General features: G+C 49.3%; 2 protein-coding genes across 7 annotated transcripts in view; one reads left to right on the top strand and one right to left on the bottom strand.

The window, feature by feature from the left end:
- LOC116450206 (gonadotropin-releasing hormone II receptor-like) overlaps nt 1–15,617 on the bottom strand; it is a 22,584-nt gene extending 6,967 nt beyond the window's left edge. Inside the window, exons 1-2 of the mRNA XM_032122325.1 lie at nt 14,987–15,617; nt 635–746 (exon numbers count right to left, since the gene is read on the bottom strand). The gene's annotated coding sequence lies outside the window, so the exon portion shown is untranslated. The remainder of the gene's footprint in view (nt 1–634; nt 747–14,986) is intronic.
- CILP (cartilage intermediate layer protein) lies at nt 10,431–21,722 on the top strand. 6 transcript variants are annotated; one of them, XM_032122308.1, is made up of 10 exons: nt 10,431–10,666; nt 10,782–10,848; nt 12,374–12,487; nt 13,283–13,366; nt 14,123–14,176; nt 15,611–15,796; nt 16,904–17,218; nt 17,325–17,433; nt 17,874–18,031; nt 18,624–21,722. In XM_032122308.1, exons 3-10 carry the CDS (start codon nt 12,430–12,432, stop codon nt 20,984–20,986), a joined length of 3,327 nt encoding a protein of 1,108 aa, XP_031978199.1. In that variant the 5' UTR covers nt 10,431–10,666; nt 10,782–10,848; nt 12,374–12,429; the 3' UTR covers nt 20,987–21,722. The 6 variants fall into 6 exon arrangements, with proteins under 6 accessions (XP_031978199.1, XP_031978197.1, XP_031978195.1 ...); XM_032122306.1 differs by having other exon boundaries at nt 10,749–10,848; XM_032122304.1 differs by lacking the exon at nt 10,782–10,848.

Here is a 21,722-nt window from a genome sequence, read left to right as displayed (position 1 = left end):
TAAGCAGCACCAGCTCAACACCTCTGTCCCTTTCACGTCTGGAGCCAAAGCAGGAGGGGAGGGGAAGGTAGAACCCTCCCTAAACACGGGGTGGCTGGGGGGTGATGAGCAGTGTGGTGGTCCACACACTTGATTTCATTGCCCTTTTTACCTGAGCAGAACTCACATTTTAAGGGCAAATACTTCCAACTTCTGTGGCCATGAGCTGTTTACAGTCCCAGCTGCAAGTACAGCACATCTCTTACTGTTTCAAGCACCTTCCTGTTTGCTGATTCCAAAATCACAGAATCAGAGAATGAACTAGGTTGGAAAAGGGCTTTCAGATCAATAATCAAAACAAAGCATTCCTTACCTTTGTACAAAAAACAGGAACAGCAGAGATCAAATCTGTCTCCCCAGCTCTGCAGGATGGAGATGCCAACACCTTGCAGCAATGCACCCTCCTCCAGCCCTACCACCTGCACCCCGAGCCCCCTTCCCCTTGCTGTCTTCACCCCCTCCCTCCCCAAAGACCAACCCAACAAACAAGCAGCAAAAAGAAAGAACAGCTAAAAAGTACCAAGTTGCTTGTCTGCAAGAAACATGGAGAAATCCATATCCAGGTCAGGATTTATCACAGCTGATGGAAACATACCTGGCATATGCATGCCCTGGTGCCGAGAGAAGATGCTCTGTGTCTTTCCCACGGGTCCCCCACCGCTGCAGTGCTGAGTCAGGATGCTCCAACGTTTCCTTGCATCACATCCCTGCAACAAACCTTGAAGCAGTAAAATTTCCCCTTGCCAGCGGCCAAGCCAGGAGCGACACTGCTGTTAGCACAGGCGTATGCAGGCATCTGGAGATGGGAATGCTGCTGCAAACACCCCCCTGCACCGGCAAACCAGGAGCAGGGCACACCGAGGTGGGCATCCACGGGCAGCCTGGCTCAGGCAGCCACCATCACCCCTGTCCTTGTCAGCTTAATGAGCTGCCCACTTAATGAGCAAGCAGCGGGGATGATAACAAAGCCACCGTAATGCAAGAAATGGCCAAAATTCAAAACGTTGTGCCAAATGTGGCCCCATCAGGGATAAGTGCCAATACTCCCTGTACTGGTTTGCTATAAATACAGGAAAATGAGTTAATTATCCTGAGAGTTAGTGATGAACGTCCCGTTGCTCAGACAACCGAGAGACTCACAGACACACACACACACACACACACCTCAGAGATGCTCCAGGACCACACGGGTCCATGGGAGCATCACAGGTACGTGCCTGGACTGGAAATGCTGTAAGGAGGGAATTAATAAGGGGAAATGTGGTTCATTTTGCCATTTTAATGAATACACTTTTTTCCTGCAGTCTGTCAGTTACCATCTTGTTCTTTCTGTATTTCTTGCAGCATAACACAGTGAGAGGGAAGGACCTTGGGAGGGACAAAGAGCTCACAAGAGCCTAAAAAATACAATGTGCAATGTGAGGGGAGGGAGGGAAACTGAGGACCTCCTGCTCCTCTGGCCAGTAAAAGAGCTGTGGGGGTGAAAGAGGGACAGCCCCAAGCCCTGGTGGGGCCAGCACTGGCAAACGCACTCCCAGGGGCTTCACTAGGACTTTAATGACATGCAGATAGACTTTCACGTCTTCCAGGCTACTAAATTAAAGAGTACATGGCGTACAGGTCCCTGCAGATCCCAGGCTGGCAGTGAGGGCTCTGCATTATTCCCCAAGAGGAGGAGATTCCCTTCCTGGAATAGGTTTTCCATCATTAGAACTACTCCCACTTATTTCAGGAGGAAATGCCTGAGCTCTGAGGGTGATTGCACCATCTCTGAGGCTGCTGGGCTGGCAGGAGTGCTCCTGGACACAAGTAGAAAAGATATTTTCTTCTTTGTTGGGTTTAAGAGTCAAACTGTGTGCCAGAGGGACCAGCTCCTGAGACCCAGGAGATGCTGCAGGCACCAGACCATGTTTGCCCTGGAATCCCCTAAACTCTCCATCACTTCTGCATGGAGCTGCCGAAAAGGATCAGGATGGAAACTCTCTGCTCAGAGCCACAGAGGGCAATTCCTGCATCCAAAGTGCTTTACATACAGGAGGAAAGAGAAAAGCAGACCCTGCTGGCACTGCCAGCGAGCACCAGCCAGCCCTGCCACATGGGATGGGACTGTCCCCCTCACCTCCTTACCTGATAGGAGCATCACCCACCAGTGCCTTGGGAACAAGCCTGGCCCTTGGGGGAAAAATAGCACAAAATCCACAAAGAAGTTAGGTGGAAGCCTGTTTGTTCCAGCAGCCACCTCCTCCTGACATTAGGTTCCTGCTTAAAGCCGAGATTAATTCGGCCCCACGCACTCATCCTTATTTTCCCTTCCATTTAGCCCTTTGCACCTGCACGAAAGCAATTAAATAGCAAATCAGGAATGTATTCCCTGTTTGTCCTTTGTCCTGGCTGATGGCCTTTTTGTCTAGAAATGTCCTCTCCATCCCTGGCTGTATGATGCAAGAGAGGGACAGGATTTTTCTGGGGAACTGTAAGCCTTGCTCATGCCACAACAAAGCCTTTAGTCCCTGTTCGGAGAGGATTTTTTTAGCATACCATCACACAGAAATGTCCTGGGCATGCATTAGCAATAAGTCTTATTTTAAGGGTGGGGTCCCTTATTGAAATGACTGCTTTTCTCTGGTGTTTGCACAGTAACCCCCTTGTGTTTTCTCTCTTTTTCTTTTTTTCTCATCTCCTCAAAGGTCAGTTTGGATGTTGTCTGCATGGCAGCCTTCAGCCGAATCTCTGAACACTGGTTTAACGATCAGAGGGTTTTGGTGTCCAGGATTAGGAAACAGTGCTGGCAGGAAGGGCTTGTTTCCATACATCCCAGCTTGGCTGTTCCCAAAATCTCCTCCTCTTGGGATGCTGCCCCAGTACATCCCCAGAGCTGCAGTCCAGCGCTGGGTCATGAGGGGACATCATCCCCCAGCATCCCCAAATAGGGCTTATCTCCCTATGCTGGAGAGAACAGAAATCAGGAACCACACTGGGTAATACAGTCCCAGTGACAATTTCTGCACAGCAGACCTCAAATAAAAATGCAAGTGCTGTGTTTTTCCATCGGACACCCTGTATATACCAGGATCTCATCCAGGGAGAGCAGTGTGGGATATAATTTCCATTAACCTATTGCAAACACAGGACAGGGAACCTGCTGCTGTTTATCCTGGTAAATCACTGCCAGAGTTTTGGCTTCCCAAAGAGAGAAAAACTTGTATTTTCCTCTCTGAGAAAAACTCCAGCTGCTGATTGTTATGGGGGGTAATGATGGGTGATTCTTCAGCTGGACTCATCACCCACACCCTCTCCCCAGGCAGGTGCTTCTGCTGGGCTGGCTGCCCAAAAACTCCCCTTTAGTCAGAAAAACTTAATGATTTCAGTGTTTTTAATGCTGATTCCCCCTCCCGCTACCCCCCCCAATTCTTCTCCTCCAATCTTTGAATTGTCTTAGGAGCAGCTCGTCCAAGGAAATTTTTGTCTCATACTGGACTTGAAACAGAAAGTCTAGTCAGGGACATCTGACATGCAATGTTTTTGTGAGTAAATACCAGCGTCCATGAAGTCATTTCCCGGGGTTAGAAATGAGCTCACCTCTGGAACAACTTCTCTTCTTCCCCAAAGTTCACAAGTCAAGAGATTGGGAAGCTCCCACTTTTCAGCCTTTTCATTAAATAACAGAATCATAAAAATTAGCATGGTGCCACCGTGCTGTAAGTTACAAACAGGTCCAGAACAGGACATCACTCAAAATTCCCCTAAATCTCTGCAGCAAAAGACAGAGACACAAAGCCCAGCGATCACTGGGAATAAACCAGCACCTCATTCTGCCTGCTCAGCCGGCCCTGGCTGCTCTGCCGAACCTGCCAAGGAAGGATGGTGATGGCTGCCCCTCCTGGGGATAATCTGGGTCATCCCATCCCCCTCTTAAAACCCCTTGTTTAAAGCAGAGGGAGGGATCTGTCCTGCCTTCCGGGCTCAATTACTTGGTAAACTGTGCCTTTAGACCATTCATTAGTGAGACAATGCTCTGTTTCTGATTCAGCTTTGTATATCAAAACCTCACTGATAAAAACCCTTCTCCAGGGGGTATCACACCATCGGACAGGGGTACTGGGAAAAACATACTCAAACCTGCTGCAGTTCCCACTTTTTAATACCCTGCCTGGTGCTCCTGATGCAGCTGAGCCCAGATGTCCAGAGCATCATTCCCAGGGGTTCCCTAAGTTTACATCTTCCCATGCAGAGCAGCAGCTCTCAGGATCCTTCCTCCACCTTTCACCAGGACACGTCAACCCGAGCAACATCCCCCTCCCTCATCTCTAAACTGGAAAAGAAAGAGGAGGGAATTCATCACCCCAGACCAAATCCTGAGGTCAAGCTCCACAAAACGTGGTGGGATCTGATGCCAAGTCCCATCTGCTCACCACCAAGCGATAAAACCTGTTTTTGTGTGTGCATCACTGCCCCACTCAGCTCAGCTTCTCCACAGCAGCTTTGCTTTCTTGCCCAGGCTGGAATTTATTTGGGGGGCGGAAATTATTTGGGAACTTTCACCTGGCACCCCAGCCCCCAGAAAAGCAAGAAAATCACACACAGGGTCAATGGAGGGACCCTGGGTCCCCTTCAGCTTCAGCACATGCTGACCCAGTCAGGGCTCTCACTGACCTAACTGGTATTTTTCTTGAGCTGGAAGAAATTACGAAATGCCAATGTTTTCGTTGTGACTAACCATGGAAGTGAACAATTTTGCCCTTGTTTTTGGACAGGGTTTAGTTGCTCTCCTTGACTTTGCCTTCTGTGCCTTCTTTTATCCTCATCTTTTCTTACTCCCTGTGGGACCTGTCCATCGCGTTGCTCCAAATATCCTCCTCCCTCCAAGCTCTCAAATAGGATTGTGTGTCCCAAGGCCATATTTCGGTTCTCCTTTTGGATGCTCCTTCCCAAACATTGGCCAAATTCAAGGGCTGGTCTCCTTTGTTGCACTGAGGGAGAGGTGAGACGTGGGGAAAGCTGACATCCCTGTGGGACCCTTGGCAGTGTTACACAGGGCTTGCAGGAGCAAAAAGCAGGGAACACCTCCCCTGACACCTCCTTCCCATGAGCTTCATATCTCCAAGCAGTTTTCAAGGCTTAAAGATACTCCTGGGTGAACTTTATGCAGGCACATGATCGTTCTCTATGCTTTTAGGAAAGGATCAGTGGCTTGGGGGACAGATATCATTAATACTGAATTTAATGAGTCAGAGGGATATAATTTCTGCTCCCCAGCCCTGCTTTTGCCCTCCTGCAAGAAATCTGCTCTGAGCCAAGCCACTGGGGCTGCAGGACCCTAGTGACCATCCCTAAGAGGAACATCAGTGCTGACATCTATCCCCATCCAGATCTGGCCTCCCAGTGAGGTGTTTTGGGGAGCCAGTGCTCAATTTGCTCCTGTTGTTTCTCTGCAGAAGGGCTTATCTCCCACACTGCCTTCCCAACCTGCACCCAGCAGTTTTTGTCTCAGATGGGACAAGGTGCTCACACCTGGAGCTGCCAGCCCTTCCTTCTGCAACTCTTGGCCCCAGCAAACCCTCTGGTGCGCTCCCGGCAAACACACGTTGACCCTCCAGCGAAAGCTGATCTGGCCACATATTCCAGGGGGAATCCCAGCAGTGCTGCAATTAGCTCAGCAGAGACCAGCTTTTCCGAGCATGTCCTTGGCATATTGCATAAGGTCGTGAGATATTTTACATCTCTGGTCGCCCCCATGACCACAGGCACTCCAGGAAGGGGAGGCATTTCCAAGCCCTCTTTTGTCAGTGGGGATTGCTTGCAAACTCTTTCGGAGCTGAAACCTGGGGGCAGATCAACCCTGGTTACCCCAGCCCAGGCACGGCTCCCCATTGCTCAGTGCAATAATTACCCTGACATAAATTCCCACATGGTTCAGTGAGGAGTGCCCACTACCCACATAACTCCATCTCTTCCATCTTTCTGCCCATTCCACATTAGAGCCTCATCTGAACACTAAAAAAAACTTTTTAACCCCAAACTTCACTTTCATTGCCATCACTGTTGCCTCTGGTCTGACTTACACAGCCTATGCCTCTCCAATGTGCTGCTAGTGCAATCCCTGCAAAACAGGAGAAAGACAAACTGGAAGAACCAAGCCCTCCCCTGCACACTCATCGATCAGGCAGGATCTTGCTGGTTTTTAGGAAAAACTGGCTGATGTTTTGCTGGTGTAAATCACTGCAAACCTGCCCATCTCAACTTAGTTCATAGCAAGAAAATGGAGAAAAAGGCACAGACGAGATCATGGATCACCATCCCACGTGTGGGAGGCTGCTCTTCATGCCAGCACAGGTGCACAGCCTGGACTGCATCCCAGCCCAAAGCCAATACCCATAAACAAGAGCAATAAACCAAGGACTTCTTCAGGAGCAATTAATTACTCAAATCAACATGGACTTTGACACAGGATGGTCTTTGTCCATCCAACCCTGTCCAGAGCTAAAGCAAACAGCTGGTGGACTGTGGGTTGGAGCTCTGCTCCAGCCCTTCCTTTGCAGTGTAAATGTCCCCATTGAGGTGCTGTCCTGGCTTGGACCTGGCCACATTCCCATCACGCCTGTTCCCATCCTTCGACCGCTTTTACATCATTGATCAGAGGTTGTGCAATAGCTCAGGTGCTGCCACAAGCCCACATCTGCCAGCAGGATGTTCCCCACACGCACCCGTGATGCTGCCCTACAAGTGTCCCTGAGCAGTTAATGCTCCAGGGAGAGGCTGGAATATGCATTATTCATGGCGGGCTTGAAAATAATGGCTTTCTCCATCTCACAGAGAGTTTCTAAATGAGTCAGAATTCTTATTTCTAAATGAGTCAGAACTCTTAATTTCCCCAGCTCAGCAATGCAAGTAAAAAGGGATTCACTACTGAGGCACTTCTGGTACTCTCACAATTCTGCCCCTCCACGCTCTGATGGGAAAGGAAAGACAGCAAATGTGGGCAGGGCACCTAGGAGGGAAATATCAGTGGGACCCTTCTGCAGTCCAGGATATCCCAGTGACCACTGAGTCCCTCCCCAGGGTACGTGGGTCTGTATGTGTGCAGCAGGGATGCAGGTGACAGTCCTTGACCACTCCAATAGCAAACATGCCCTGAAAAAGCACTAGAAGCAGCCCTTTTCCTTTACAGATGGAATCATGGAACAGAGGGCACCCTCTTTTACATGTCAGGGGTCAGTTGTGTCGTGCTGGTGCCAGCAGACATTTGGGGGTTCGCCATGTGGAAGGTGAACTCAGCACAGCCACAGACACTTACTGTCCCCTCACTCCTGGCTTTTTCACCACTGCAGAAAAAGCCTTCCTGAGCTCCAGAGCTAAAATCAGTCTTTCCCTGGATCCTGGCTCTCCTGGTGTCCCCACTGTGCACTGCATTTTGTATCTGTTCCATAAATGATGTTAGCACTACTGAGCCCCAGTCGAGGCTTTAACTCCCAAGCAAATCCTTCCAGAGGGGAAAAAGTCCACTCACTCCTTTTCTCCCAGTCACAGTCTGTAAATCCTCATCTGCACAATGAAAACAAACTCCAGTAATTCATTTTTTGGTTCTTTTCCAAAGATTTTAGGCAGCTGGAGTGCGATTTTGTGCTGATGAAGTGGTGGAGGAGGGCTTAAGTGAAACAATATTGTGGTGGCTGCAAGGTTTGCTGGTGTTTCAGAGCTCAGAGGGAACCTCAGGGACCTGCCACATCTCCCAAGTTCTCCTACAAACCATGCAAATTGCCACTCCGGCTCCTGGGATAGCAAAACAGGATTTAAAAAACAACATTAGCCACCCCTGGAGCATGGCTGGAGAAGTGCCAGGAGCCAAGTGCTTAATGAAATCCCAGCTCCCAACTCTCCCTTCTAAACCACGCAAACTTCCCCAAAGTGTTTGGGATGGAACAAAGTCATCAATCAGTTATTTTAACTCCCATCTCCGTAAACAGAAGCAAGCCCAGAAACATGCACCAGGGAAAAATAACCGTCAGCTCCCTTTGGCGGAGTGGAGGGGCACAGGGAGGGAGGATGAGGGCAGCTGGCGGGGAACTAAGCACAGCCTTGGCCCAAAAGGGGATTTTATGGGCCCCACAGAGCATTTCACAGACCCCACAGCCTGTGAATTCCACATGCAGCCCTGAGAGCAGCCCCTCCAACCCTGCTGCCCTCCCAGTGTGGTGTAGTTGGCTTTTGGTGATGGTCACTCAGCCCATGCGGTACTAGAAAGGGTGGGACACATGAAGAACCAGGATGAGCATTACTAGCCAGTTTTCCCCTGGATTTATTAGATGAACACAAGAAAAGTTATGGATACAAAGGAGTGTGGGGAGGGAGATGCTGCTGCACCATCTGCTGTCACACTCCTCTGACACTGCCCCAGCCTTGGCACTGGTCAGAGGTAGCATTAAGCATGGCAGCATTCACATAAATACCTTATGGCTTTGTAATTATACATCAGTGATGAAACCATGGGAAAAACCCATGAGATTTGGGTAGGCTCCCCAGCATTAATCCGGGAGTGGAATGAGTCCAAGAGGCTGTGGATCTGCTGCTTTCTGATGGGAAGCAGCAGCCTTAGGCAGCTGAAGCCACTGGTGATGGGCAGAAAGATAGGAGCAGTTTGGTCTGGGATTCATCCTTCTCACTGGCCACAGGTGCTGCAGCCCTGCAGAGACTACCCAGGGCATGGGGCAGCCCCTGGCTTGTCCTCTCCACCCTGTGGGCTGGGGCATCATTCACCTCCAGGCAGATGGAAAGCACCTCCCAGAGCCAGTGGCGCTCAGCACTGGGAACATCTGGGGCTCTTCTCATGCTGTTCCCTCCAAAGTCAGCCACATGTCGGAGCTGCAGCAAGGGATGGTCAAGCCAAGAGAGACTGTGCAAATGAACTTTTCTAGAGACTTGGGGTTTGCATGAACTCATATGTCCCAAACCTGCTTCTGAAGCAGCACACATGTCTCCAGGGCTGGTCTTGAAAGAGACACGCTAGAGAGAAAACAGCCATGCTGAGGAGGCTACAAAATCCCCTACAGAAATGCCTGCACCCACACTGGGTTAGAGCTATCATCCCATTTCCATAATGTAAGGAATAACATTTTATTCCTTTTGCAGAACAGCACATTTCCTTACCCAGCAGTGAGACACATGGAAATTGATGCCAGGATGTGGGCAAGCAGCCAGTGGGACTGGAGATGTCTTGCCAAGGCATCGATGCTCTGCTTAGTGTGGGTCAGCTGTGGTGGGAGGTAGGTGCCATCTGGGGAAGATGAATTCCTTGCTCTCTGCCTCAGCACCTTTCCCACGCCTTGTCCTCATCATGGCGAGGAAACGGAGATGAGCTCCGTGTTTATGTCAGAGATCTGGAGCTTCCAGCTCACTGGACACTCCTTGCCCACCAGATAAACATTCTGCTGTTTCGGGCACATCTCAGATGTTTTTTCCTTTTCCCTCGTAAACATAAACAGGAGCCGGTGTAGGTCACCACTGATTATTTTTTATGTGACATCTTGATCTGTGTTCCTCCTGCACCACTCCCTTTGGCATCAGGGCTGACAAGGATTACGATGAGGCAGCTTGGGACACCACTGGCCCCCACCGGCTGCCCTAACACCCATCCCCATTCTTTGGGGGTAGCTCCTGATACAAAGCATATGCTTTCACACCACACTCCTGCAGCAACTGTCTGCACAGTCCAACAGCTCTGGGGCTGCATGCTTGGGTGGCACTCACTTGCACAAGGCCACATGCTTTCTCAACACCCAGGAGCCCCGAGTTCACAGACCAGCTGCCACAAGTTCCATGAGGAAAATATGGCTGCAGAGGGAGGAAAAACCTGGAAGGCTGAAGCCAGTGTGGGGCAAGCAGGAAACTCTGGTTAGGGGTCATTGCTAGGTCTCCCCATGGCTCGAGGGAGATGCAGTCACATTTAATTACAAGGATGGTCCTGCCTCTGCAGCTCTGTGCTACCCCAGGTGTCCAAACCAATCCCACTGGCTTTGTCTCACATCCTCACAGCATCCTCATTTGACCCCTGCCAGAGCCAGCACAGGGGCAGAGGCTGGCAGGCAGTGCAGAGAACGGTGCCCAGCTGAGCCATACCACACACCTGCAAAACGGGGCAACTCCACATGCACTGCTGGGTGGGCACCACGTTTGTCCCAGACCAGGTAAAGCCAAAAAAGCATCCCCAAAACTCACTGCCTGCTCACCGTATCTACACCTTCAACACTCAGCAGCATCTATTTCAGATCCAGACCCCGTGTGAACCACTAACAGTGACGGTGCTGTGCTGCGATGCGGTGCCCGCACCGGGACGTGGTGCCCACACCGGGACGTGGTACCCACACCGGGACGTGGTACCCACACCGTGCCCTGACCCGCCACCAGCAGCAGCCGCCACGCCGTGGCATCGCCGCAGGTTTCTGTTTACCATCACCTTATTAAGGGATTATTCAAGCTGCGGTTTCCTCGCGCGTCCGATCTGTTTGTGCTCGCGGCCAGTGGCTCGCTGCCATCCCCCAAGCTACACGCCGGGCTATATAAGCGACCTCGCCGCCTCGGCGGCGGGAGGCTTGTACACAGCTCGGCTCCATTCGGCACAGGGGAGGTTTCGGTAAGCTGCAGCTCTCTCTCTCTCCTTCTCTCTCTCCCTCTCCTTCTCCTTCCCAATCGGCTGCAAATCCCTGAACCCGCAGCTGACAAGCCCTCGTCTCGCCCGCAGATCTCAGCTCGGCTGGCGGCTCCGTGGTGAGAAGACGGGACTCTCCTTAAGTGGGGTTTCAGTGGCTTTTTAGGGTAAGAGAAAAAATCCCAACCCAATCTTGCTGTTTTTCTTTCCGTGGCAGATAGTGGTTATAATTCTGCTGTGCTAAAGCAGCTTAATTAAGTGCGGCTGTGATTGAAGGTGAGGTGGAAATTAATTAATGGGCAGATGACGGCACAGAGGCTGAAAAACATAGATGAGGATGCAGTTCCCTGCGTCCCGCTCCTCCCCTCCTCGTCCCAGCTAATGGGCTTGGGGAAGGGTTACGGGACAGCTGGAGCGGGGGCTTAGGGGGCTTTGCTCACATGGGGCTGTTTGATCTCCCGTGGCTCTGTCCCACGGTGGCTTCCCCAGCCCCCTCCCAGAGAGGGGACACAGGCAATTCCAAACCTTCCCTGCTGCCAAGATCCAGCCGCTTGAGCCCTCCTTTTCTAGCATTGCATGTCTGGGTACAGAGGGATGTATCTCAATCCCAAACCCAGTGCTGAACAAGTTGCAGTCAGCTCCAAAAATAGTTGCCAAGTGGGAAACAGGATTAATTTTTTCCTGGTTATTGTCTGGCTGCGAGTTCACGACCCCACCATAAGCCCACAAAATACCGCTCATGTGTTGCTTGTTATTTTTGCTTCACTGGGATTTGCTGAGCCATAATCAAAATATTTCCTAGTCCCACGTTCTCCGGTCTCTGAGGGGATGGTTAGTACCACTTACAGATAACAAGAGTGTTCTCACCCCTGGCTGCTGTATGTCAGCCCCATTTTATGGGTAAACTGAGGCACCAAATGACTGGAGCAATATTCTCCCTTCCTCCCAGTTCATCAATTTTGGGTGCATAAAGTAAAGCACCTGGAATTCTAGCTGGTGGCACTAGGGGTAACACCAGCTCCATGGGCACATTCAGAAATTAAAAACCCAAATGCTTGAAGCTCTAGGGCAAAGGGACTCACTGAAAACAAAATCTGAAGTGGCTGAGCTGGTGAAGAACGACACAAAGCCTCAGTCCCACATCTGTGCCTGTGGGAAAAGGAAAATATTGAGCTTCTTGCTACATTTGAAGGAAATACTTGGCTTGTGCATGGGGCTTTCCACCTTCAGAGGTGCTCAGGAGCCTTCCCTCTCACGCTCTGGCATATACTGGGCTAAGATTCTATCCTCACACTATGCCCAGTTTGCAGGCAGAGGGATGGAGATGTCTCTGCTCCTGTGGGGAGCACAGCTGGGTGCTGGGGGTCCTGCGGAGCTGCGCGGGCTGTGAGAGATCCCTGCAGAAGTATTTAAGCTGTTCCAAGGCATGTTAAGGAGATGCCGTTACAAAGCAGTGCTCTGCAGAATAGATTTGGGCTCAGATGTGATGGTGAGAAGCAGGGGGAATGCGAGCACAGATGTGGAGCCCCTGCTGCTCCCCACTGGGGGAGTAGATGAGGAGCTGCTGGGGGTGGGTGAGCAGGGAATACAAATGGCCCCGTGGCACGTTTTGGAGTGGTTCAGCCTGGGAGAAGTTCCCGGAAAACAGCAGGACCCGAGTGAGCCTCGACACAGTTGGGCTTGTCTCTGCAGGACTGGGGAAGGCGTGGGACAGCTGCGGAAGCCCCTGGTCACCTCTGGAGACAGCAATGGTCACCATGAAAGCCTGGATCCTCCTCCTCCTCTTGGGAGCCACATCCGTTTTAGGTGAAGGTTAAATGTTTCCATTCTGGTCACTGTGCTGTCCCCTGCCCACGCCAGTGCAGGCACGTCTGTTGGCAGCCACTGAGCCAGCAGACACAGCCTGACATCGATGCTGGGCGCTGGTCTGGGTCACTGTGGCGTTTGCCCAGCCAGACAACTTCCACAAGGACTGGCTCCCATCCAGCCCCCAGAGTTCAAGCAAAGCCTGTCTGCGAGTCAGCAAGCCTCTGTATGACCAGAGATGAGCTCCCCAGCCCACTGGTCATGCTGAGACCATCCCTGCCTGCTGTCCCTGAGACTCCATAGAATCCAGTCTGTACCCACAGGAGCTGGGCACAGGGGAGAGCTGGTGCTGGGGCTCAGCTCCCCAGTTTATATGGGACTGGTCCCCAGGAACCAGCCATGGCCATCAGCTCCCCTCAGGCACGCAGGTAGCCAGCAAGTGCAGAAATCCGTTCTTGCCCCATAGGGCAATGAACCTTGGATTCATTTCTCCTTGCACATGGAGAGGCAGGAGATATTTTATCTCTCCAGCTATAAAAAGATGAATCAATCTCAGCTGCTCCAACAGGAAGTACGAAAAACTTCTTCAGTGATAAGGGAAATAGAAAATTTGTATCATACCTGAGCTGCAGTGATGCTGTGGGACATCTCTGTTATGTCCGTCTCTTGGCATCTCCTGCACTGCATCCTACAGGAGCTCTAACCAGCCACAGTCCAACGGGAAAGCTGTAATATTGAACCTAAGGATGCCCAATTCCTTGAATCTATTTTATTCTTTCATTTATTGACCCTTAGGACAAAGGATTCTGAAACCAGCCCTCAGCAGGGTCCAGATAGGACCGAAAACCTTCAGCCCGCTGGTAATGCTCAGCATGGAGAGTAAGTTAATTCCCACCTTGGGTGGATTTTCCTCGCTGGACAATTTTTCCAACAATTTAGAACTAACCAATATTATTTGAGTAGAAGAGGACATTTAGGGTTAGAATCACTCTGTGATTCTATGATTTAGGAAATGGAATAAATGTTAATCATCCACGACCCCCTGTAGGGTTTTGGCTATCGCTGACACATGCTGTTGGCTCCTCTCCTGGAAAAGGGAAGGTCAACGTGTGACCACAGCCCCAGCTCCTGCGGGAGGCACGCACGGGCCGGGAGGGTGAGAAGATCCCAGGAATGGGCCAGCACATGCTCTGACTGCCTTTACCCTGCCCAGACTGTCCCCACACCCTGGGCGGTTTTGTGACACCATTCCTTTAGAATCAAAGCCTGTGGGGAATAATTAACCTGCAGAGCCCACTCCGCTCATTAATCCCCAGGAGATGCCCCAGCCTCTCATCTTTACTGCCTATGGCTCAGGATTTAAATTCTAGCAGGCACTGAAAGGGCTGGCCATGCTGAAGGATTTGGGGATTTTCCCAGCCATTTGCCCAGCTCCCAGCAGCTCTCTTAGCCACTGGGAAGAATCAAAGCACCAAAACCACGGACACTGAGAGTTCCCCTCCACTTGCTGAGAGGTATTTTTAGGAAAACTACCAGTAAAATAGTTTTCCCCTCAAAGTGCATGGCACAAGGCAGTGATGCTGGGGCTGGCTCCCTGGCTGGCAAACCCTGCCTGAATCACCCCTCTGCCCACAGGTACAAGGAGCAGCTCTCGCCAGGGAGACCCGACCTTCACCTACATCAGACGCAGTATGTTCCTGCCGGCCGGTGCCACGGGGTAGCCCTGTCCCTCCGCATGTCCCCACCAATGCTCAACCCCTCAGCTTCTCCCTCATCCTCTACTTTCTGCTTTTTCTGCTGTCAAAGCACTACCCAGAGCCATATAATGCCATTTTCCTCCACAGGATTCCCCTCCTCATTTCCTATCATCACCAGCCCTGCAGATTAAAGCAGCTGATCCCAAACAAACTTAGGATCTTGCTGAGATCCCGGTTTAATCTGTTGCACATTAAATTTTTGCTTGGGGCAAGCACAAATAGGCATTTCTCCACAGGATGTGACCACCCCAAGCCCACCTCCTCCTGCATGGATGCACAACTTGGGATGCTGAACCAGAGATACCGATGTGCCAACAGATTAAAACCTTGCCCATCTAAGCCAAGTGCTCACTCCAAGCCAGACATGACGTTTCCATATCTGCTCTCATTTAAAGGGTCTTTTCCACCCACTTGCTTTTATAAGCCAGGATCATTTTCAACCATCCATTCACAATTTGAACAGTCCAGCTCTGTGTCTGTCTGCCTTTCTAGGAAACAAATCAACCTGCTCTATTACAAATTGGGTGGAAGAATAGGTATGGGAGATGACATAGCACACGTCTCCAAGAAACTTCATTTTCAGAAACTTTAGTCACTAGCACATCCTCATAAACATTATTAGAACACTGGCATTTTAAAAAAAGCCCAAACCACAGACTCGGAGTGGATCTCATCCATTCGAAGTAGCTTAAATAAATAACATCTAGTAGCCCAGTTAAAGAAATTCCTTTAAAAATCTAACCTCATATTAAACTCTCAATGTGTTTTGCAAATTTTCTCTGTTTTACCGATCAGCTGGCTCCCAACATGCTCAGTCTGCTCGGTAGCATCTTAAGCTTCTGGTTTGCACACAGTAAAAGTGGTGCTCACAACAGGACACACGCTGCACCTATAGAAAACATATGTTGAAATTTGGTTAAAGATATTCAACATGATCATACCAACAATTTTACCATTTTATAACTATTTAACCACTCTACCTTTTTTTTTTACTATTTAACCACATTTGAAACAGACAAGTGTTGCCCCTCAAACAACATTTAAATGAGAATGTGTGTTTGATTTCCTTAAGCCAAAGTTATTCTACACTAAGCATAAGCTGCCTGCACTTTGCTCCTCTTGGGTTTATCTTAATCATCCTGAATTTGGTAGCCTGCAGGGAATTAAGTCAGAAGCCTTCAGATGCCTTCTCATGCTTTAATTCCCAGCTCCCTGAAGATGCTTTGAGTTTGTTTAATCCATGCGGTGCATAATATCCAAATGTATAGTCTGAGTTCTAGAGAAGCTGCTAAAACCCAACTGCCCATTTCTGGGCAGCTGTATGTGTAATGTGCGCCTCAGTAACACACCACTGATGTTATTCAAGGTCCACTGGTGCAAGATTCAAAAAGGTTTTTGTCTCCATGGTCGAAATGGAGCGAGTGCTCAGCAAAGTGTGGCCAAACCGGGGTGCAGAAGCGTACCAGATCCTGCCTAGCTGAGCGCCTCTGGGGCGTGCACTGTAATGAAGCAACTGAGGAAGGGCGGCTCTGCATTGGACATGTTTGCTCAGGTGCTCCTATAACCTCACTTACGGGCAGGGGAGGATGTCCTGGTCTCACCACTGCACAGGTGTTTTACTCCCTTTGCTGTCATTTTACCATCTTTCTCTCCTTTACCAGAATTTAGTGATTCCCAAGCAGGGCTGAAGAGTACAAAGAGCAGAGCAGGAGGAGCTTATAGCCAAACAGAAAGATAACAGGGACTCACAATATCTTGGAGATATAGAAAAAATCTCATTAATCTTGTTATAACGGCAGCTCTCAAGGTGGAGCCTGTGACTGCAGACAGCTGCCTCCGTGCAACCTCCAGGAAAGAGATGATTTGGGAGTATCAAATTGCCATAGTCCCTGCTGAAGGGGCTTGTAATTAATTATATTATTCTTACAATCCCCTTTTAACCAAGTAATTCTGAAAACATTCTGAAAACATGTTTTGTGCAGAAAAATTGTTTCAGGTTTTCCCTGATTTCTTACATTTATTTTCATCTTTGAAAAATCAGGTAGCCACTGTACAGGGATGCTCTGTGATTGTAAAAGGAATGACCTGAGCCTTGGGAAAAGACAGATTATTATTTAGGATTAATCACTATAGGTAAATGAGTACAGAGTAATATTTGGGAGACCAATTGTTAAACCCATCAGGTAATGCTCACTTGGCAATTACCCCACATCCTGCTCAAGCCAGGATACTATTGAATAAGGGGAGACAGCTTTTGGGAAAGACCAAAATCACAACTTCTGGGCATGCACTGGTAACAGAAACCTAGAAAGTTTATGACATTGAATTTGTAATTTTGCCAGGGTTGAGCTAAGAGCTCACATGCTGATCTGGATTCAAATTTCCCTGAAATTCAGCCCTTTGGGGAAGATAAATAGCAGTTCCTAGCTGTAATTATATCCACGTGGCTGCTTTCTACTAATTGTCAGGTTCAAAATGACATCGTCCCTGCCTTTCTGATGCACAGCTGTGGATAATCAGGAAAAATATGTTTTGGATACAATTTGCTCCTTATGCAGTATTTGCCTTATTGCATCTAAATTAAAAGCAGACACAAGAATGTGCTGTGAGTGTTGTGGGGACTTGGGGCTGGTTTTTGATGTGTCTGCTTCTCCTCCAGCCTGCAACATCACCTGCCCTATGGGCCGTGTCAATGCCGACTGTGACACCTGCATGTGTGAGGATGCCACCCTGCACGGGAAGGTGTCTCTCGAGGATGGGTCACCTGCTGCCGATGCCCGGGTCTACCTGCAAGCCAAGAAACTCAAGCTGTTGACAATGGCCGATAACAGAGGCATGTTTAGGATCCCTGGAGTCTGTCCTGATGGGAAAAACACCCTTAAAATAAAGAAAGCCAAATATGCAACAGCGACTGTCACCGTGCCTGAAAGCGACCGGAGAAACCTGGCAATCCAAGTGCAACTGCACCGATCAGGTAGCCCCAAAGAGGGGGGATGCAGGAAGCTATATGCAGGCATCAGAAATAAACTGTGGTTTTATGGGAGGAAGAGTAATGAGATGGCCTTTTCCTTTTCCTGCAGGCAAACCCTACGTTTTCAGGAGCCCTGAGGACAAAGCCAGGAGAGTGGGACAGAGTGTGTCACTCTGCTGTGATGCCCGAGGGAGCCCAGCCCCCGACCGCTACCTCTGGTAAGGAGCTTGATTTCAACCTGCCAAAAGTCGTAGTTGTCCCATGGATGCCGGTTTTATCTCCTTACCATCTCCATAAATGGGGGGGTTTAGCTATAAAACAGTTAAATACTCTGAGAACTGATGGCTGCAAGTGATGGCTTCCTCACAATGGCACAGCAATGTCATCCGCTGAGGGATTCATTGGAAAAACTCAAAGAGTTTAAAAACCTCATCAGACACAACTGGCAGCTCTGCCTGCCTGCCAGCTGTCCAGCAGCCACATCTCAGTACTGCCAGCAGTAGGGGAAAATTTTTTAGGTGATGCCACCTAGCCAAACAAAAACCAGGGAAACTGAGGCAGGAAATCTGGCAAAATCCACATAATAGGATGCAGGATTAAGCCATCGCTGTGCTCCAGCCAGACTGTCAGCCTCTGTCTCCTTAACTGTTCCTGGCAGGTACCACAATGGCTCACTACTGGATCCCTCCTTGTACAAATATAGAAACAACCTGATTCTGAAGAACCTGAACAGTGGACAGTCAGGAGAGTATTTCTGCAAGGCCAGCAGTGCTGGGGGGTCGGCAAAGTCCCAAGTTGCCAAGCTGGCTGTCATAGGTAAGAGAGTTATGTGCCTGATGCTCTCCAAGCAGCTGGGGAGCTGTTGGTGTGCAAGAACCAGAAACTGAGATACATCTGGTAAAGAAAAGCCACAGGAAAAATATTTGAGGTTTATAACATTCATCTGTTTGCAGATAAGCTTGAGTGAGCTGGTTATGAACCAGACGCTCCTTACAAACCAAAGCTCTGGATTGCAGGTGACCTACCAAGCTCAACCTGCTGCTGTCAGATTTCTCACTGTACTTGCTGCCTGACATGGGAATATTTATGGTTGTTTTTAAAATCCTGGGACACATTTTAGTCTTGCCATAGTCAAAAAGCCAGGCAGCAGCAGAGTATCTAGCTGAGGGTGGGTTGGATGACTATAGTGGATAAGCAGGAGCTGGGATGCTCCTGCAAACAGCTCTTAATCAGGGTCCTAAAGCTAAAGCTGAGCTGCTTCCTTCACTGAAATGAGTTAACCAGCTAACAAAAATCCTGCACAAACCTCATTGTTTTTAGGAGCAATGTTTAGCTCTGAGGTTTCAGACAACACAGTGATGACTGTACAATTATTTCATGCTGCTCATTAAGAAATCCTATTCAACAGGAAGACAAGAGGCAGCCTGTGACCCCCAACCCCAAAGCCACCTCATCCGACTTCCTCATGATTGCTTCCAAAAAGCAACAAACTCCTTCTACTATGATGTGGGCAAGTGCCCAGCAAAGACCTGTGTGGGGAAGCTGGATAAGGGACTTCGGTGTAAGGACAATGTCTCCTACTGCTGCGGGGTATCCAAGATGGAAACCAGGGACATCTCCTGCGATGGCTACACACTCCCCACTAAAGTCATTATCGAATGTGGGTGCAAAATATGCACCGAGACCAAAATAATGGTTCGAGGCAGAGCCACAGCAGCAGATAATGGTGAGCCACTGAGGTTTGGCCACATTTACATGGGGAACAAGAGAGTGAGTATGACTGGCTACAAGGGAACCTTCTCCATCCACATTCCAGCAGATACGGAGAGACTGGTTCTAACTTTTGTGGATCGACTGCAGAAGTTTGTGAACACAACGAAAGTTCTGCCCTTCAAGGAAAATGGAGGTGCTGTATTTCATGAAATCAAGCTACTAAGAAAGAAAGCCCCTGTTACACTGGAATCCACCGAAACAAATGTGATTTCTTTGGGGGAAATGGAAGAAGATGATCCAATTGCTGAATTAGAAATTCCTCCCAATGCATTTTATAGGAAAAATGGAGAGGTCTACAGTGGCAAAGTGAAAGCCAGCGTGACATTTCTGGACCCGAGAAACATCACCACAGCCCCTGTGACACAAAGTGATCTGAACTTTGTAGATGAGGAAGGAGATGTATTTCCGCTCCGCACATATGGCATGTTTTCTGTGGACTTCACGGATGAACAGGGTATAGAGTCCCTCAATGCAGAAGAGGTGAAGGTTCATTTGGATGCTGCTCAGGTCAAGATGCCAGAGCACCTGCAAGAGATGAAGCTTTGGTCCCTGAACCCAGAGACAGGCTTATGGGAGGAAGAAGGGGACTTCAACATTGAAAAAAGCACGCGGCGCAAACGGGAGGAGAGAACTTTTTTGGTTGGGAACATGGAGATCAAAGAGAGGCGTCTCTTTAACCTGGACGTCCCTGAGAGCAGACGGTGCTATGTCAAAGTCCGAGCCTACAGAAGCGAGAGATTTCTGCAAAGCGAGCAGATCCAAGGGGTTGTAATTTCTATTATAAACACGGAGCCAGAACCAGGGTTCTCCTCCAACCCCAGAGCATGGGGCCGTTTCGACAGCGTAGTCACTGGTCCTAATGGTGCCTGTGTGCCCGCTTTCTGTGACGAGCAAAACCCCGAGGCCTACGGAGCTTATATCTTGGCGAGCATGGGGGGTGAAGAGCTCGAAGCTGTGCCCTCTGCTCCCAAACTCAACCCTGCTGCTATTGGGGTCCCACAGCCATACCTCAACAAGCTCAACTACAGGAGGACAGACCACGAGGACTCCAACATTAAGAAAACAGCATTCAGCATTAATGTGGCCAAGCCAAGCCCTAATTCCCCAGAAGAGAACAACGGCCCTATTTATGCCTATGAAAACCTCAGTGAATGCGAGGAAGCTCCACACAGTGCTGCTCACTTCAGGTTTTACAGGATAGAAGGAGACCGGTACGACTACAACACTGTTCCCTTCAGTGAAGATGACCTCATGAGCTGGACCGATGACTACCTGGCGTGGTGGCCCAAACCCATGGAATTTAGGGCCTGCTACATTAAAGTAAAAATAAATGGGCCCCAGGAGGTGAATGTAAGATCTCGTAACATGGGTGGGACGCACCCACGCACCATTGGCAAACTCTATGGCATCAGGGATGTCCGTAGCATCCGTGACCCCCGGCAGCGGGACGTGTCGGCAGCCTGCCTGGAGTTCAAGTGCAGCGGAATGCTCTTCGACCAGGACCGTGTGGACCGTACACTCGTCAAAGTGGTCCCACAAGGCAACTGCCGTCGAGTGAGTGTCAACAGCATGCTCCATGAGTACCTGGTGAACCACCTCCCCATGGCTACCAACAATGACACCAGCGAGTACACAATGCTGGCACCTCTTGACCCACTGGGACACAACTACGGCATCTACACAGTCACCGACCAAGACCCAAGGATCGCCAAGGAAATTGCCCTGGGCAGGTGTTTCGACGGCACATCTGATGGCACCTCCAGAACCATGAAGAGCGACGTCGGTGTTGGGTTGACTTTCACTTGTTCGGAAAGGAGCGCAACAGAGCAAAGTATCTTCCAGTCTCAGAGGAACTTGGGCCAGCAATCTCCAAGGAACTCAGGCCAGCAGTCCATCCTGGTTCTGCCAGGGCAGAGCCCCGTGTACCAGAGGCCGCCAGCAAGCCGCCGAAACAACCAAGCCAGGATCCCGATGAGAGGTCAACGTCCCACCTACTAGAACTGTATAGGAGCATTGGTAAAGTCACTCACACTCAATTAAATATACTTTGAAAGCAACATCAACCTGCTAAATAACCTAATTGAAAGCTGGTAGGTGTCATTATTTATGAGACATAATTAAGGTGCCATTTTTTTTTCCCCACCAGAAAGGAAAGATATAAGGCGAGAAGTGGGGGCCAGCAGTAGTGAGTTTGTGTCTTATTAAATGCATCCATAAAAATCTTTTTTCTGCCTGACATTAAACAGCTTCATGTGATAGCCTAAAGGGAAGACTAAACACATGATTCAATTAAGTCATGAACATAAAACATTTTTCTGTTCTGCATCTGCAGACTTTGCCAGCCCAAGTACCTGTACAGTAGTTGGTAACATGAAAAGGAATAAACTGATTTCCTCATACTGAATTCAACTGCAAGGTTTCGTACTTGAAATGTAAGTATTTTATTTATTTCTAGCTTGTTTTAGAATGATTGTATTCAAGCTAAACTACTGGCAGCTGCATTTCTAAGAACTCACAGGCTCAACAGCACACAGAAGCCATGTGGATTTGCAGACTCCACGTGGACATAGCTAGAGTTTTCTCTTGCTTCTTGCATTATTTGACAAGAAAATCCATGCTCTACGATAGGGTAGGCTAATAAAAAAAGTAATTTTGTAACTTCGACAACGTGTGTCACTTTTGTGTTTGAAATGCCCGAGTAAATAAACCACATGTAGAGCTGAGTAAAGAATAA

Source organism: Corvus moneduloides, chromosome 13, assembly GCF_009650955.1.
Source record: "Corvus moneduloides isolate bCorMon1 chromosome 13, bCorMon1.pri, whole genome shotgun sequence".
NCBI classification, from domain to species: Eukaryota; Metazoa; Chordata; class Aves; order Passeriformes; family Corvidae; genus Corvus; species Corvus moneduloides.
Note: the sequence above shows the minus strand (reverse complement) of the source record. Positions and strands in the feature narration are given on the sequence as shown.